General features: G+C 44.4%; 1 protein-coding gene and 1 non-coding gene across 2 annotated transcripts; both read left to right on the forward strand.

Annotated features, from left to right (window-relative positions):
- Positions 1-269: 269 nt before the first annotated feature.
- LOC144898642 (long-chain fatty acid transport protein 2-like) lies at positions 270-14570 on the forward strand. Its single transcript, XM_078791674.1, has 10 exons — positions 270-784; positions 1473-1682; positions 1756-1911; positions 3346-3470; positions 3545-3739; positions 3800-3890; positions 11488-11686; positions 11763-11860; positions 13659-13789; positions 13869-14570. The coding sequence occupies exons 1-10, from the start codon at positions 328-330 to the stop codon at positions 14043-14045; spliced, it is 1839 nt and encodes a 612-aa protein (XP_078647800.1). The 5' UTR covers positions 270-327; the 3' UTR covers positions 14046-14570.
- Positions 14571-16489: 1919 nt separating this feature from the next.
- On the forward strand, positions 16490-16561 carry trnaq-cug (transfer RNA glutamine (anticodon CUG)). The gene has a single exon. It is a non-coding gene; the product is annotated as a tRNA-Gln (tRNA).
- Positions 16562-16600: the final 39 nt, after the last annotated feature.

The following is a 16600-nucleotide window of genomic DNA, read 5'->3' on the forward strand; positions in this document are numbered from 1 at the left end:
GTAGCATCAGGACCGACTGGGGCTTCACAATCTTGCCCAAAGACACTGATCACCGGAGGATCAAACCCGCAACTTTCAGATTGGGCTTGAAATAAGTTATGAAAAAAAACATTACAAAAATGAGTAGCTTTTAGCAATTTTCATTTTGTAAAAGTAGCTCTTGTTCACGGCCGAGACCAGACTTACCGTACTGTAAATAATTGACTGGTAGTTCTACTCCCCCTGCACCCCCCCTCCAGACTGTCCAGATCATGTTGCAATGTTTGGATGAGGTGAGTTGAAAGTTCACACTTCATTCACTTCCAGCTGGCTTTGCCTTCCAGCAACATGTTCTTCTTGTTGATCTGTGCCGCCTTTGCGCTTAGCCTTTTATTGGGCTTCTTTTACCTCTACCAGGACATCAAACATATCTTAACAAAAGTGAAAATAGGTCGCAGGGTCTTCCAGTACATGCAGAGGAACTACACACTTCTGGACCACTTTTTGGAGATGGCCAAGACTCAGCCACACAAGCCGCTGATTCTCTTCAAAGATGACATCTTCACCTACCAGGACGTGGATCAGCTCAGCAGTCAGGCCGCCGGAGTCTTGCTGCACAGCGGCGTCGTGCGACCAGGCGACACGGTGGCTTTGTTCATGGGGAACGAGCCCACGTTTGTGTGGACCTGGTTGGCTCTCTTCAAGCTGGGATGTTCAGTCGCTTTGCTTAACTCCAACATCAGGTCCAAGTCTCTGCTGCACTGCTTCGAGTGCAGCGGGGCTAAAGTCCTGCTGGTGGCTCAAGGTACTGGAGATATCAAACATTGTTTCCCTTTCAAAATGAGGCCACAGAGCGCAATGATTCCATGTGAGCGAAGAATTCCTACATTCTGTCATTCAGTAACTTGGAAATGGAGCACGGTCACCTTTTCTATTCTCCCATTTATGGAAGCTGTTTTTATGAACTGTAGTTTCATGTCGTGTGGCTTCACAGGACAGACACGACTAATCTTAGTCCCTCCTTGCTAGTTTACAGCTTTTTCACAACAGATGGATGGATTTTATTATTATAAGTCATAGAAGACTGAAATCATAATCCTAGCAGAACATGGTGCAAACCATGCAGTGGTAATTTGGCCCAGCACGCCACTGCTTAGTGACTTTGGTACTTTGGTAGACTGGGCTATGCCAAAATGGGCGTTTCGTGACAAAACAGCTCATCAAAGGAAAGCTTAAAAGCTCGCCAGCTCCGACCAGTTGTATTCTTGGCGCGGGCGAAGCGCACCCTGTGCAGTGGTAAATTAGCTGAGAGGCGCACAGTGCAGAAACGTCAACAAAACCTCACAGGCAGGTTTTTCAGAGTGTAAGGCACATTTCAATGCAATAAACAATCACAGCAACCACGATTTAATGTAAGCGTCCAAACCCTTTTGTCAGTCATACAGTCACAATGCTGTACCTACCGGTGGTCCTGTTGTGTCTCCGTTCCCCAGACTTGCAGAGTGCAGTGGAGGAGGTGCAGCCAGAGCTCCGGGAGCAGCAGGTGTCCGTATTGATTATGGGGGACGCATGTACAACTGAAGGTGGGCTCAGCTTCACAGACAAGATGAGGCAGATGTCCTCTGAGCCTCTGGACAAAGACCTAAGATCACATGTAACGCTGCAGGATCCTGCAGTGTACGTGTACACATCAGGGACTACAGGTGGGCTCCACGAGGGAGGGAACAATCTTCATCACCTCCCGCACCTTCTTCTTCTGCATCTTGTGTTTAACAGGTCTCCCCAAAGCAGCCCTGCTCACTCATTCCAAACTGTGGGGCATGACGATGATCCTCCGATCCACCGGGTTGAGCCCCAATAATGTGATTTATATCAGCCTTCCTCTCTATCACACGTCTGGGCTGGTTGGATTCGCAGCAGCCATTGAGATGGGTCAGTGCTATTTTACACAATATTACACAAAACAAAAATATATAATCACATTTTTAAACAATTCATATTCAGAAGGAGAGATATTCTATATGTCTATGTACTAATTTGATATGTCAAAGTGTGTCCATATGTTTTCTACACAGAGTAAATGCAAAAAAGGTCAGTAAGGATAATTCATAATGCCGCCTACAGAGAACATACTAACTCCTTATTTGTAGAATGACAAATACTTCACCCTGCTGATATAGTTCATCTTCAAACAGCTAAAATAATGCATAAGGCTAAAAATAAGCAATTAGCTAAAAATGTCATCCAATACTTCTCTACAAGAGAGGAGAAATATGATCTCAGGGAAGAAGTACATTTGAAACACTTTTGCTAGGACTACGTTATGCTAGCCATAGCATTTCAGTATGTGGAATCAAACTATGGAATGGATTGAGTAAGGAAGTCAAACAATGCACAACGATGAGCCAATTCAAGAAACAATACAAGCACAATAGTTGTGTGTACCAAGCAATAAAGCACATCTCACTAAATGTGTTCCATAAGTGCCAAAACCCTAACTCTAACCCTAACCCTAACCCTTCTTCTCTGAGCGAGTGGAGTGCTTTTTTGGACGTGGCACACATGTGCCATATATGGAGAAAATTTTTACCACAAAGCCTATAGGTTGCTTGAAATACATTATCACAGCGAGTGAAACACATTTTCTCATTTTCGCTCTAACTCCACAGCAGTGCTTCTCAGCCACATGAAACTGTTGCAGATAGAACGGGATGCGAAGCTGCGTCAGTTGACGTTTGTTAAATACAAGGATGAAGAGTCTTGAACCAGTCATGATGTGCTATATATATATCACTATATTGATACTTACTATGGTACCCATTATGGCATTGGATGCTCATATCACCCAGTACTTCCGGACGGGACAAAAAAAAAAAAATAATAATAATTACAATTTTTTCAATTAAAAAAAATAAACTTTATTAGGAAAGCAGGAAGTGAACAAATGTTACAGTTACTGATTGTAAAACTGCTGTATATCACTATATTGACAGTTACTGTGGTACCCATTATCTATTATGTAGTATGTGACAAAAAAAAATTTACTAAAACACATTTTTTTAAAAACTATATTAGGAAAGCAGGAAGTGAACAAATGTAAGAGTTAGTGATTGTAAAAGTACCAGATGGAGGGGTAGGATTTAATAAGCTTTGCTTCTTCCTACTCCTTTTGGACATGTGGAACTGGGAACTGATTATGGGATGCACTATATTGGAATCTGATGCATGTTCAAATGAAATAAAACCATTACCATTACCATTTCCATTCCAATGGATGTACTGTATCTATAGTAGGGGTTGCCTGGATTTGAACAATTTGTGCAATGAGTTTTCTGAAGTTTTATTGTCTTTTGTCGTCATTTCCAGGTATCACAGTCGCCCTGAGGAATAGATTTTCTGCATCTCAGTTCTGGGACGACTGCAGAAGATACAACGTGACCGTCATCCAGTACATCGGTGAAATTATGCGTTACGTCTGCAATACGCCAAAGGTTGATCTCCTCATTCCATCATCAATATTAACAAACAAACACAAACATGGCATATCCTTTTTCACTTGTCACAGAAACCCAATGAGCAAAACCACAAAGTGAAACTGGCAATTGGAAATGGAATCAGAGCAAATGTTTGGAGAGATTTCCAAAAGCGCTTTGGGAACATTCGGATTGTGGAGCTTTACGGAGCAACAGAAGGGAACTTCTTTTTGATGAATTACAGCGGAAAGATGGGAGCAGTCGGACGGGCGAGCTTCCTGTACAAGGTAGGACTCAACTTCAACTCCACAATTCTTCATTGAACATCTACTTCCTGTTTGGCACAGTGGTGTTTTCCCTTCGCTCTGATCAAGTATGACGTCGACAAGGGAGAACCTGTGAGGGATTCTTCTGGTCTCTGCATCCAGGTTCCCAAAGGTGAGTGTCAGCATTGTCACGGATCAAAACTGTAGAAGCTTGGTTACCGTCATGAATCCCTTCCGGAAGGTCGGTTTCAAAGTGAAACGTACTCCTACTAGGGATGCTCTGATCCATCGGCCACAGATTATCATCGGACGGACGGTATCGACATTGGCCGATACTTGCTTAAAAAGGCAGATCCCCTCCACTGATCCCCTCCACGGATCAGGTCCGCCTCCCGCTGCAACAATCAGAACAAGCATGTTTGCCGTTTGTGGGACTTTCAGTCTTTGTGAGAGTTAAACGTTTCTACTCGGGTAGCAGCTCTAATGTCAGAAGGTACGGCGTTCCACAAAGTTGGAACCCCAATAGAAAAGACTCTAGAACCCGTATACTTCTTTCTGGCTCTCAGGATTGTCAAAAGACCGGACCTTAATAATAATAATAATAATAATACATTTTATTTGTATAGCGCTTTTCAAGATACTCAAAGACACTTTACAAAAGAATGAAGTTGAATAAAACAAGTAAACAGAATAAAAGACACACCAAAATACAACATTCATTGGTTAATACATGAGTAAAAACATGAGTACAGTTAAAACATGAGTAAAAGCGGGGCGGGGCACAGCAGTCAGATATAAAAGGTTAGACATTAAAAACAGATTTAAAGAGGCGGGTTTTGAGTTGTTTTTTAAAGGTGGGAAGGTCAGGGCAAGCACGGAGTGAATGGGGCAAAGAGTTCCAGAGGGTGGGGGCAGCGATGGAGAAGGCTCTGTCTCCCCAGGTTCGGAGCTTGGTCTTACAGGGGAGTGCCAGGAGGTTTGAGTCTGAGGAGCGAAGGGGACGCGGGGGATTATGTGGATTGAGGAGGTCTGTGAGATATGGGGGGGTCAGATCATGGAGGGCTTTGTAGGTGATGAGAAGAATTTTGAAGTGAATGCGTTGGGGGACGGGAAGCCAGTGGAGGTTTTGGAGGACAGGGGTAATGTGTTCTCGGGAGCGGGTGGAGGTGAGGAGGCGGGCAGCGGAGTTCTGAATATATTGTAGTTTGTTGAGGGTTTTGGATGGTGTACCGTAGAGAATGCTGTTGCAGTAGTCAATTCTGGAGGTGATGAATGCATGGATTAGGGATTCAGCGGCAGAGAATGTAAGTGATGGACGGAATCGGGCTATGTTCTTAAGATGGAAGAATGCAGTCCGGGTTAACTGTTTAATGTGGGGTTCAAAGGGTGGGGTCTAGGAGGATACCAAGGTTGCGGATGAGCGGGGATGGAGTGAGGGTGGCGCTGTCAAATTGAAGATGGAAATTATGGGTGGGCGCTGTGGTGTTTTTGGGACCGATGATGATAATATCTGTTTTGTCACTATTAAGTTTGAGAAAATTTTGTTCCATCCAAGTTTTTATATCAGCTAAGCAGTTGGTGAGGGTGGAGTAGATGTTGGAGGTGATGGAGGTGGTAGAAATGTATAGTTGAATATCATCGGCGTAGCTGTGGAAATTGAGGCCATGTCGATGGATGATATTGCCAAGTGGAAGGATGTAGAGGATGAAGAGAAGAGGACCAAGCACCGAACCTTGGGGAACACCTTGAGGTCAAGGGGCTATGGAGGAGGAGCAGCTATTTATGTGCACAAACTGTTGACGATTGGTGGGGTATGATTGGAGCCAGGACAGAGCAGAATCGGTGATATTGAGGCTGGTTTTGAGGCGGGACAGGAGCATAGAGTGGCTAATGGTGTCAAAGGCTGCGGTGAGGTCTTGGAGGATGAGGATGGTAAGATGGCCGGACTCGGAGGAGAGAAGAAGATCATTGGTGATTTCAAGAAGAGCTGTTTCAGTACTGTGTTTGGGACGGAAACCGGACTGGAAGGATTCAAACAGGCTGTTGGAGTTGAGGTGAGATTGAAGTTGAGCAGCTATGACACGTTCAAGGATTTTGGACAGAAAGGGGAGGTTGGATATGGGACGGAAATTGGAGAGGTTATTGGGATCGAGACCAGACTTTTTGAGTGTGGGGGTGATTGCCGCCAGCTTGAGAGACTGTGGGACGGATCCAGTGATAAGGGAGGAGTTAATGATACTTGTGATCAGCGGGGAGATGATGTGGAGGCAGGGTTTCATGAATGAAGAAGGGATAGGATCCAGGGAGCATGTTGGAGTCTTTATACCGGTTAGTATTTCAGTGAGTTGCACGGGTGAGATAAGTGTGAATTTGGAGAGTCGTTGGGTGGAGCCAGATAGCGGAGGGTCAGGGGGAAGCGAGTGAGCCGAGGGGGGGTTTAGGGACCTGTATATTTTGGTAATTTTGGACTGTAAGTAGGTTAAGAAGTTGTTGCATTTGGTGGTGGTGAAGGATGAGGAGGAGTTGTCATTTGGCTTTAGCAGTGTGTTGATTGTTGAAAAGAGGGATTTAGGATTGTTGGAACTAGATGTAATCAGATTGGAGTAGTATTGTGAGCGGGCAGTGTTTAAGGCATCTTTATATTGCTGTAGAAAATCTATGTAAGCTTGGAGATGAACAGTTAGGCCAGATTTCTTGTACAGTCTCTCAAGCTGGCGTTTACGGGTCTTCATATTATGGAGCTGAGGGGTGTACCAGGGGGCAGTGTGGGAGAAGGAGACCAATTTGGTTTTTTTAGGGGCCAGTTCATCAAGACAGGAGGAAAGGGTAGTAGGAGACAAGTTCAGAGGGGTCCTCGGACAGCGGGGGAGGGGAGATAGCAAATTTTGCAGTTACAAGTGAGGTAAGGGCATGAGGGTTGATGGATTTGAGATTCCTGAAGGTTATTTCACGTTTGATTTTTGAGACACTAAGAGATGTGTGTAAATCAAATGAGATGGCCAGATATGTGCAGGTTATGGCTAGTGAGGTTGTAAATATTGATACCAGTAGAGCAGACAAGATCCAGGATGTGTCCTCTGGTGTGGGTGGGGAAGTTAACTTGTTGAGTGATGGAGAAACAGCTGAGAAGATCAAGGAATTCTGTCGCAGGTTTGGAGTTGGAATTGTCAATATGAAGGTTGAAATCACCGAGCAGAAGGATGGATGATGAGATGGCATTTAATTGGGTGATGAGGTCCGTAAAATCTGATAGGAAAGAAGAATTTGGTTTTGGGGGGCGATAGATGACAGCAGTGACAAGGGGGGATGGACCGGACAGTTTGAAGGCAGTGAATTCGAAGGAGTGAACATTTTGGAGGGAGATTGGAGTGACTTTGATATCCTTTTTATATATAACTGCTGTGCCACCGCCACGTCCGTCAGGACGGGCGTTTTCAAGGTAAGTAAATCCAGGAGGTGTTGCTTAGTTTAGGGAGAAATAGTCCAAAGGTTTGTGCCAGGTTTCAGTCAAACAGAGGAAGTCCAGGTTATTTTCAGTGATGTATTCATTTAGGATGAGAGCCTTGTTGTTGAGAGAGCGGACATTTAGGAGGGATAATTTGAGGTTATGAGAGTTCATCATTTGATCTTGGCTGCGGGAGAGTGGGCGGAGATTTATCAGATTAGCATATTTATTGTTGTAATAGCGGAGTCCAGTCGGGCGGTATGACCAGTGGGATGGGGTCTTGTTTGTAGGTGAAAGAACAGGCTGAAAAGTAGAGCAAGCAGTAGCAGGGTGCAGTGAACGCTGTGGCCTGCAGGAGGAGCTGTGGGTAGAATTGTAGCCGGATAAGGAAGAAGAGAAAGGGGGGAGTGTCTGACTAAATGTAAATAGTCACGCACTGTGAACAGCGTGTTGTAAGTGTACTGTTAAAATCCGACTGCCAAGTTTGCTAGGATGGAGGCCGTCAGGATTAAAAAAGGATTTCCGGCCCCAAAAAAGATCGAAGTTGTCGATATAGTTAAGAGAGAGGGAGTTTGTAGCAGACTGGAGCCAGGTGTGGAGGGAGAAAATGCGACTGAATATATCATACCCGCGGTTGTGAGGTGAGAGAGGGCCACTAATGAAGATAGTCTTGCCAGTTTTGCAAAGGAACTGAAAAAGATTATTGAACTGCACTTTGGTGATTTCAGACTGACGGCGGAAAGCATCAACGCAGCCAACGTGTACAATTATTCTACGGACAGAAGGGGGGAGAGATCGCTCAACAATGTCAACAAGCTTTGAGTGGATGAGGGGGACAGTGGCTCCGGGGAAACAGTACGTTATGGCGTTGAAGAAGCGAATGTTCCTTGTGATGGAGTCCCCAATGATGATGGTGGTTGGGGGGAAAAGGGGACGGGGCGGTGCCGAAGAAGCATGGACAGGTGGCAGCGGCGGTGTCACATGGGGTGGCGAGGTCACATGGGGTGGGGGCGACTCCGCAGCTGGAATGGTAGAAGTTAAAGAGGCAAGATGGCGCCGTGGTGCAGGGGTGAAGTTCACAACAGAGACGCGACGAGAGCTTTTTGGCCTGGGTGACAGTTTAGCTGGGGTGGAGGTCGCCAAGGACTTGGGTTTATCCCCGGGCAAGACGTCTGCGGCGTTGGGAGCTTCCGGGGGGACAGCGAGGGAAACATCCGGTGAATCGTGGAGGACATCATGCAACAGGAGAGGTGGACTATCCGTTGTGGCAGCGAGGGAGGCTTGATGTGTGGTAGATTCGGACCGTGGAGATGGGAGACGGAAGGTGATGGTGTCCATTAGGAGTTCAGCCTCACGGACCCTGTGCATGGTAGTAATGCGCTCCTCCAACTCGTGGATTTTTCCCAGGAGGATCGAGCAGTCAGGGCAGCCGGAAGTGGAAGTAAGTGGGGCCATGGTGGGTAAGGTTGCTGAAAAACAGCAGGCAGACGGCCAGAGCAAGGCTGAAAGTGCACGATTCTGCTTATGGCAGGCAGCAGTGGAGTAGAAGAGTGCTGGTTAGCGGAGACAGAGACTTACACGCAAGGGCTCCCTCTGTGTAGAAACGGCGTCGTGTTCGCAACTGAGAAGTAGCAACAGTGCAGGATATGAAAGAGCGAGACTTACAGACAAGGGCCCAGAAAAGGGCCCAACTGTAGAGAATACACTTCTGACTTTCGTGGAAACTCAGAGCAGCAGGTAGAATGAAGATTTTCAGGAGATCCACGTTAGCCAGTTAGCCGGGTCGCATCTAAAGTCGCATCTCGAATGAACTGGAAGACGGTTCAGGTTGGCTAGAACTGGAGAACTGGAGAAATGTGCAGAAACCAGCACAGTAATTAAGGCCAGACCTGACAAAAGAATGGACCAGGGCCTCTGGGTCAGTAGTGGATCGACTAGGTGGTACCTTGGCCATGTTGCCATTATGGAAAAGGTTGTTTTGGTAGTTCAGTCTCTCGCAAGACCACCTGGCCTTCAGTCACCATGATCCGGTTTTCAGTTGCTTTCAAGACGTAAATGCCAACAGTGGATGTTTGTTTTGATCTTCAGCTTTAGAAACACACCATGACAAAGATTAGGTTCCGGATAGCCCAGATAGAAATATTAGTCAAATCAATCTAGTCATCATTGGTATCACGTACAGAACTACAATGACTACAATGAGCCACGTATACATGGACCCAAATAATCCAATTCCATTGGGGTTATTTGCTCAAACGGAAAGAATGTAACCTTTGTATACACCTCATTCCCAAAGAAAAGTGCCAATCCCAATGAATATATAATGGGATTCCCAGGGGTGGAATATTCCTTTCCCCAATCCGATTGAGGTATCTTGTACCCGCTCAAACGGGAAGTTGTCAGGGTGCGTTCTTCTTCTTTTGTTGTTTATTGGCGGTTGGCAAGCAGCTTTGGTGTGCATTAGCGCCATCTGTGGAACAGAATCTAAACCCTTCTATACGCCATTCACAAGTCCACTTTTATTCAAAAAGAAAATACATATCTCTATAAAACATGTGCCCAGCTTAATTATGAAATATTAGCAAGATTGAACTTTATCTTTTCCTGTTCCCGGGTGCGTTCTTTCAGCGAATGCTGAGATATGACGTAACACGCAGCTCCAGACGTTCTTCCATTTAAAAAAAATGGAGGCCAGCAATCGGCACTGGACTGCTAAGGAAAGTTTTTTTTTTTTTATCTAAACTGAATTTCAAGGCTGGACGAAGGAAAAACTGGCAATACGGAGTTATTCCAACTAGTGAAAGAAAAACAACGTGATGTTGGTGTTTAGGTTTTACTGGGCATGCCCCATTGACTATTCTGGTTGATTATAGCGACGCATGTAGACAAGAGATTGGAATATTCCTTTCCATGCATACCATTGTTTTCGGAAAGGTCATTCGGAAAGAGAAAAACTCCTCATGTAAACATGGCTAATGATGCATTGACACAAGGTAAGGTTTCTTAAAAGTACGCCAAATGCCATAATTTGCAAATATATGAATTTGGAACAAGGAAAGCGGATTTCAGTTTGAGTCGCTGTTTGACATAACAATAATTATATAAACGCTAATGACCGATTAGCTCGTTGTATCACAGCTAGCTAGCTAGCTGGCTAAAAATATTCAAATACAAAAATATTTAATTACACAGAACCAGCCACACGCAGAAAAAAGATGAAGTTTCATTCTCTCCAATATAAGTTTAGAAAAATTGAGAGAGGGCTGCACGGAGGTCAAGTGGTTAGCGCGCAGACCTCACAACTCGGAGACCAGAGTTCAATTCCGCCCTCGGCCATCTTTGTGTGGAGTTTGCATGTTCTCCCCGTGCATCCGTGGCTTTTCTCCGGGTACTCCGGTTTCCTCCCACATTCCAAAAACATGCTAGGTTAATTGGCCACTCCAAATTGTCCATAGGTATGAATGTGAGTGTGAATGGTTGTTTGTCTATATGTGCCCTGGGATTGGCTGGCCACCAGTATTGAGGGATGCTTACCCTTTTACAGTAACCTACGTTACCATAAAAAACCTGGGAGAGTATTTGTCCTCTCCCAGATATGATGAATATGATTATATATTTTTATTATATATTACGCTATTACAGTCTCGTTATATCGATATCGGTTAAAACGAATTACTACTTATTACGATACTATTTTCATTTCCCGGCAAATTTCTAGTCTTTTATGATATAATTAGCTCGGTTAGTACGATACACGGTTATTATGATAATCCGGTTACTAGGATGCCCTTTTCATCTCCCGCCAGCCAATTTGGTCTGCTTATATCGATACAAAAGCAGCTCAAATCAATCTTTGCTTAAGGATTTCAATACCAAAAAAGAACACGGCGAACGGCTGCTTCCAGTCAACTTTTTTTTTCACACTTCCACCACCAGAGTGCAGCACACACAGCGGAAAACACCCGTCCCTCGCGCCTACCCCTCCGGGTGGCAACACCTTCCCTATTGATAGTTCCGGGGTGAATTATGTCCCGGTAACCGGTAATCACTACAGCGTAAGTTTATTTTTGTTTACTGTAGTACAAAATTTATTGTAGTACAAAAGCATGCTAGATACGCAATCCATGAACTCAAGGAGAAAATTACATGCCATATCAAAGATCCGCCCACTTTTAATGCAGTTCGGCACAGGATCGGATATATGGATAGTCCAGTTATATCGGTATTTTTTCCAACTCCCGAGAATATCGATATAACGAGACTTTACTGTATATCCCACTATTATATTTGCCTGCAAGCTAAGTCATGACAACAATTGCCTTAGGCGAGCCGGGACTCCTGGTGTCGGAAATCTCTGCGAGAGCTCCATTTCTCGGCTATGCCAGAGACCTGCAGCAGACTGAGAAGAAGAAGCTTCACCACGTCTTAAAGAAAGGAGACGTGTTCTTCAACACGGGCGACCTGATGCTCATCGACCGAGATGGCTTCATTTACTTCCACGATCGAGTGGGTGACACCTTCAGGTGACTTCAAGTCAACTCAGATGTTTAGAACTTCAATAAATTGCCAAAACTAATTGCCAAACTTCCTTGTCAACAGATGGAAGGGAGAGAATGTTTCGACCAATGAGGTGGCGGATGTCCTCACCCGGGCTGACTGCATCGCTGAGGCCAACGTCTACGGTGTGGGAGTTCCAGGTAGCGTGGATCACCGCACATTCGCCATCGGGTGTTCCCAGTGTAGAACATCAGATGCAACCAGTGATGGGAATAACACCGTTACTTTTTTCAGTGACCGGTAACCTAACTAATTATTCTAATTCTACATCAGGCAAGATCCCGAGTGTGCCAATTATTTGTCCAAATACAAACCGTTTCCTATTTGGTTCAGACGAATTCGGCCAAACTTAAGCTAGCCGAAGTGAGCGATGCACTTCTGGTTATTTTCACAAAATAAAACACTCCCTTACTTTTCTCATCCAATAAAACCATAGTGATAAATCACTGCTTTTACTTTGAAAACAAAAAATGAACCAACTAATATATCCTGCTTGACACCAGAGTTTGGTTCATCCTGCTGCTCCGTGTTCAAGCCAACGGGTTTTTGTTTTCGTCGCCTTGCATTCTGGGTAATTGGAGTGTGAGTAGTAAGTAAATGTAGTAGTAGTAAGTAAATGGCATACTGTCAGTGTAGACACACTGCATACTCAAAGAGTTAGTATGAGTAGTAGTTAAGTATGTGGTTTTGCCAAATGGAAGTACAGTCACTACTTTAACCTCGTTGAGGTCAAAATGTAAAAATGTACACATCGAATGTACATTATGTCCCCGAAAAAAAACTTTGTCCATATGATAATACTACTACTACTAATAATAATAATAATAAATAATAATAAATTCAAACCTCTGTAATTGTACCCGTCTTTGCTGTGGAGATGGGCGGGGGGTGCAGCAGGGGTATGTAATGCAATCATTACTTTTACTGGTAACTAATTACCTTTTATAGTGGAGTAACTCAATACGTTTTTGGAGGAGCAACTATAACTATTGACTTTTTAAAGTAACATGTAGTACAACTATGTAAGTACAGTTCTACTAGAGGAACGTAGTTGCTGTGGTATCGCTTCAAAAAAGTTGTTTTTGTCCCTTTTCTAGTTGGGAACCGATATTTTCCTGAAACCTCCTGAAATCTATATTGTATTGCTGATTACTAAAGAATGAAGAAAGGTAGAAACATTCTTTATTTAAATTTTTTTAATAAAGAATACAATCATCTGTGTACCTTGAAAAATGAGTCTAAATTGTCCGTTCACTCATGTTCACATTTGTTCCGACTCAACGGTGCAACAACACGTGATGACGTACCTTGAAATCTGAAGTATGATGACAGCCGTCCGAGTGCCTCAGAACCACCCCTGTCCGATTCTGTGACTGCTGCAACCCCCCCCCCCACACTTGGTCCGACGCTGCAACTGTGCTGCACGCAGATAGTCCCGCCCTGCACAAGGAACGCTGAACTGACTCTCCAGCCAATCAAAAAAAAAAGCATTTGCAACTGAACACACTGAACGGCTATTTTAGTAGCGGTGACCTCGTTCATTCTGTTCACAAAAAAGAACGAGTTCTTTTGACACGTTCGTTCACGACCGACACACCACTAATCGGAAAAGGGTGGATTGCTCACTCCGGGTTGGGAATGAGGACCCCGGGGTCTTGATCACCAGTGAAGGAAGGTTGGAGCGAGAGGTGGACAGGTGCATCGGTGCAACGTCGGCAGTAAATATTAAACAACACAGCGCAAAATGGTTCAGTGTTGCGTGCCACATTGCAAGAAATGTAACCTTTCAATAAAAACAATACAATGTTTCTCCCGTTAAGGAAAATATTAGCCTACTGTATTGCTACGTTCTTAGTTGCTATGACATAAACCCATCAGAAGGGTGCGCTACTCACCATGAATTTAGTTGATCTTCACCTATTTCTTTGCTATCCGCAGGCAACGAGGGCAAAGTAGGAATGGCGGCAGTCGCTCTCAAAAACGGACAAACATTTGATTGTGTCGGCTTGTTCAAGCACCTGGAAAGCTTCTTGCCGGCCTATGCCAGGCCACGTTTCATCAGGATTCAGGTACTCGTTGGGAAATGAAGCTTTCATTTTCAGAAGAATACTATTAACTATGAATATGTGAATATGACTTTGGCTGCAGAGCTCCTTGGATGTCACCGTCACATTCAAGACGGTGAAGACCAAACTGGTCAAGGAAGGCTTCGACCCCACGACCATTAAAGACCCGCTCTATTTTCTGAATGATAAGGAGAAGAAATACATCCCATTTACAATTGATTTATTCCATGCACTGATGTCAGGCAACATGAGAATATAATCCATACTTTTATTGCCTCCGTGGGAACAACACCATAAACGTTGTTACTAAACATGTAGGATCAATCAAAACAAAATAAACATCTTTCATTATTAAAAGGAATGGTTGCAATGCGATGGTTCACACATAAATAACCTATCAGTAACCTTCACACCAGTAAGTAACACACCAGTAAGAAACACACCAGTAAGTAACACACCAGTAAGTAACACACCAGTAAGTAACACTGATTCGGCTGATACGGTACACTTGGTCAAATCATAATTTACCATTTTCATCAGGGGTCTACTCAAAAGACTTATCTCACTCATGTGATATTCTGTACAATACATATGTAGTACATATAGTGTATACTATGGATGTTCCAATGGACATTTTTTTGTTTTCCAATCTAACTAAGAAAATATTTTGTTACAAACCTGGTATGATTTTAAGGTGATGTAACCATATTTAAGACAATGGTAACCATGGCAACCATGATAACCAACCAGTGATATATAATAACAATAAAGACATCATGACTGGTTGAAGACTCTTCATCCTTGTATTTAGCAAACATCAACTGCTTGTATTGTTTCTTGAATTGGCTCATCGTTGTGCATTGTTTGATTTCCTTACTCAATCCATTCCATAGTTTGATTCCACATATGAAATGCTATGGCTAGCATAACGTAGTCCTAGCATAGAAGAGTTTCAAATGTACTTCTTCCCTGAGATCATATTTCTCCTCTCTTGTAGAGAAGTATTGGATGACATTTTTAGCTAATTGCTTATTTTTAGCCTTATGCATTATTTTAGCTGTTTGAAGATGAACTATATCAGCAAGTTGGAGTATTTGTCATTCTACAAATAAGGAGTTAGTATGTTCTCTGTAGGCGGCATTATGAATTATCCTTACTGACCTTTTTTGCAGTACGTTTAGCCAGTGAATCTCGCATCTTGCTCTGAAGCTTCGGGTTCACCAAGTATGGGTCTCAGGTGACGACGGTTCCTGCCAAGTACACCTGTGTCTGTCTGAGCCATGTATGACCTTGGCGAGTTTTCAAGGGCGGAAGCTTTCTTTGTCCATCCACGTTCGTCATCCAACTTTCCTGCAATCGCAGGTTGAAGTTCTGGAAGAGGTCTGGCGTCATGTCTGTAGCCATCCATCCACCTCTGGGTTAGGGGCCCGGCATGCGTCCTCTGCACTGCTCTGCTGACACCAGTGCAGGTACCCTCCTTTGTGCGGCTCCTTTTCAGTGTCCTCCATTGTCAGCGAACCTCACAAAGTCACAGTTTTTTCCCGAGTGGTCTAAAGCGCCAGATTAAGGCTCCTTTTGCTCAGGAGGCACTGGTTGAAATCCCACAGCTGGCATTTTCCTGGTCAGGTCCATTATCCACGACTGGAATGATTTGGCAGCAAAGAACTGTCAGATTGTACAACACAGCTGAGCACTTGGAGAAGAAGATGAATAGAGGTCTTGTTCTCGTGAGAAGGGTTTGTTTTACCTGACTGGTTGTTGCAACCGCAACCCTGCTCAAGGTTCAACGTGAAATACAAAACATGAACTCCCCATCCGGGAATCAAACCCCGGCCTTCCACATGTCAGGCGGAGATACTGGCCACTATACTAACAAGGACTGCTGCTGAGTTGATGTGGTGTCCATTGGCCAAAGCGGAATTCAGAACAGGCTTGTGGCCCATGATACCATAGTGTAGTGGTTATCACGTTTGCCACACACGCAAAAGGCCCCCTGTTCGAAAAAGAGTAGAAACATGGCCTTTCAATTCCCTCCTTCACAAAATAACCAAGGTGACAAATGGGAACAAGGATATGGGCTTGAACTCTGAAGGTCTAAACATGAGCATCTGATGATTTATTGGAATGGCATACTGTACGCGGGTGAAGAAACCCAGGTTCAAATCCGGGTCATGGCAAGCGTATGCTGCTTTTGTTGTTGTCTTGTCAAAAAGGACTTCTCTCTCTGGACCCCATTTTACTCTTGGTGAAACAGTGACAACCCAGAACTTAGCCCTAAACTGCAGGTGCTTCTGTTGGAGGGCTAGTGGGGCAATTTATAACACTTTTGAGTACGGATCAGAAGATTCCAGGTTCAACTCCTGTGGCCCTAAGGTGGTCGGCGCCTGTCGTGGCGGTAATCCTAGAACCCGTTGGTGGAGACCATTGGTGAGGGATGCCGTCAAGCTGAAGGAGTTCTATTGAGCCTTTTTGGCTCATGGGACTTCAGCTGACAGAAACCGACAGGCCAAGCGGTCCGCGGCTTTGGCATTCGCTGAGGCAAAAACTCTGACATGGGAGGAGTTTGGAGTAGCCATAGAGAATAACTTCCGGACAGCTTCGAAGAGATTCCGGACCACCATCCGGTGTCTCAGGAAAGGAAAGCAGAGCACGGTGAAGTTCTATCAACTCTAATGTGTACTTCAGGACCCTACCCCACTTGCAGGTTCCATGGTGTAATGGTTAGCACTCTGGACTCTGAATCCAGTGATCCAAGTTCAAGTCTTGGTGGAACCGACTTCCCCTGCAGCAATCGAGTGTTTGGACTGTGTCTTC

Source organism: Doryrhamphus excisus, linkage group LG6 (genome assembly GCF_037039965.1).
Source record: "Doryrhamphus excisus strain RoL-2023G ecotype Guam linkage group LG6, RoL_Dexc_Guam_v1.1, whole genome shotgun sequence".
NCBI classification, from domain to species: Eukaryota; Metazoa; Chordata; class Actinopteri; order Syngnathiformes; family Syngnathidae; genus Doryrhamphus; species Doryrhamphus excisus.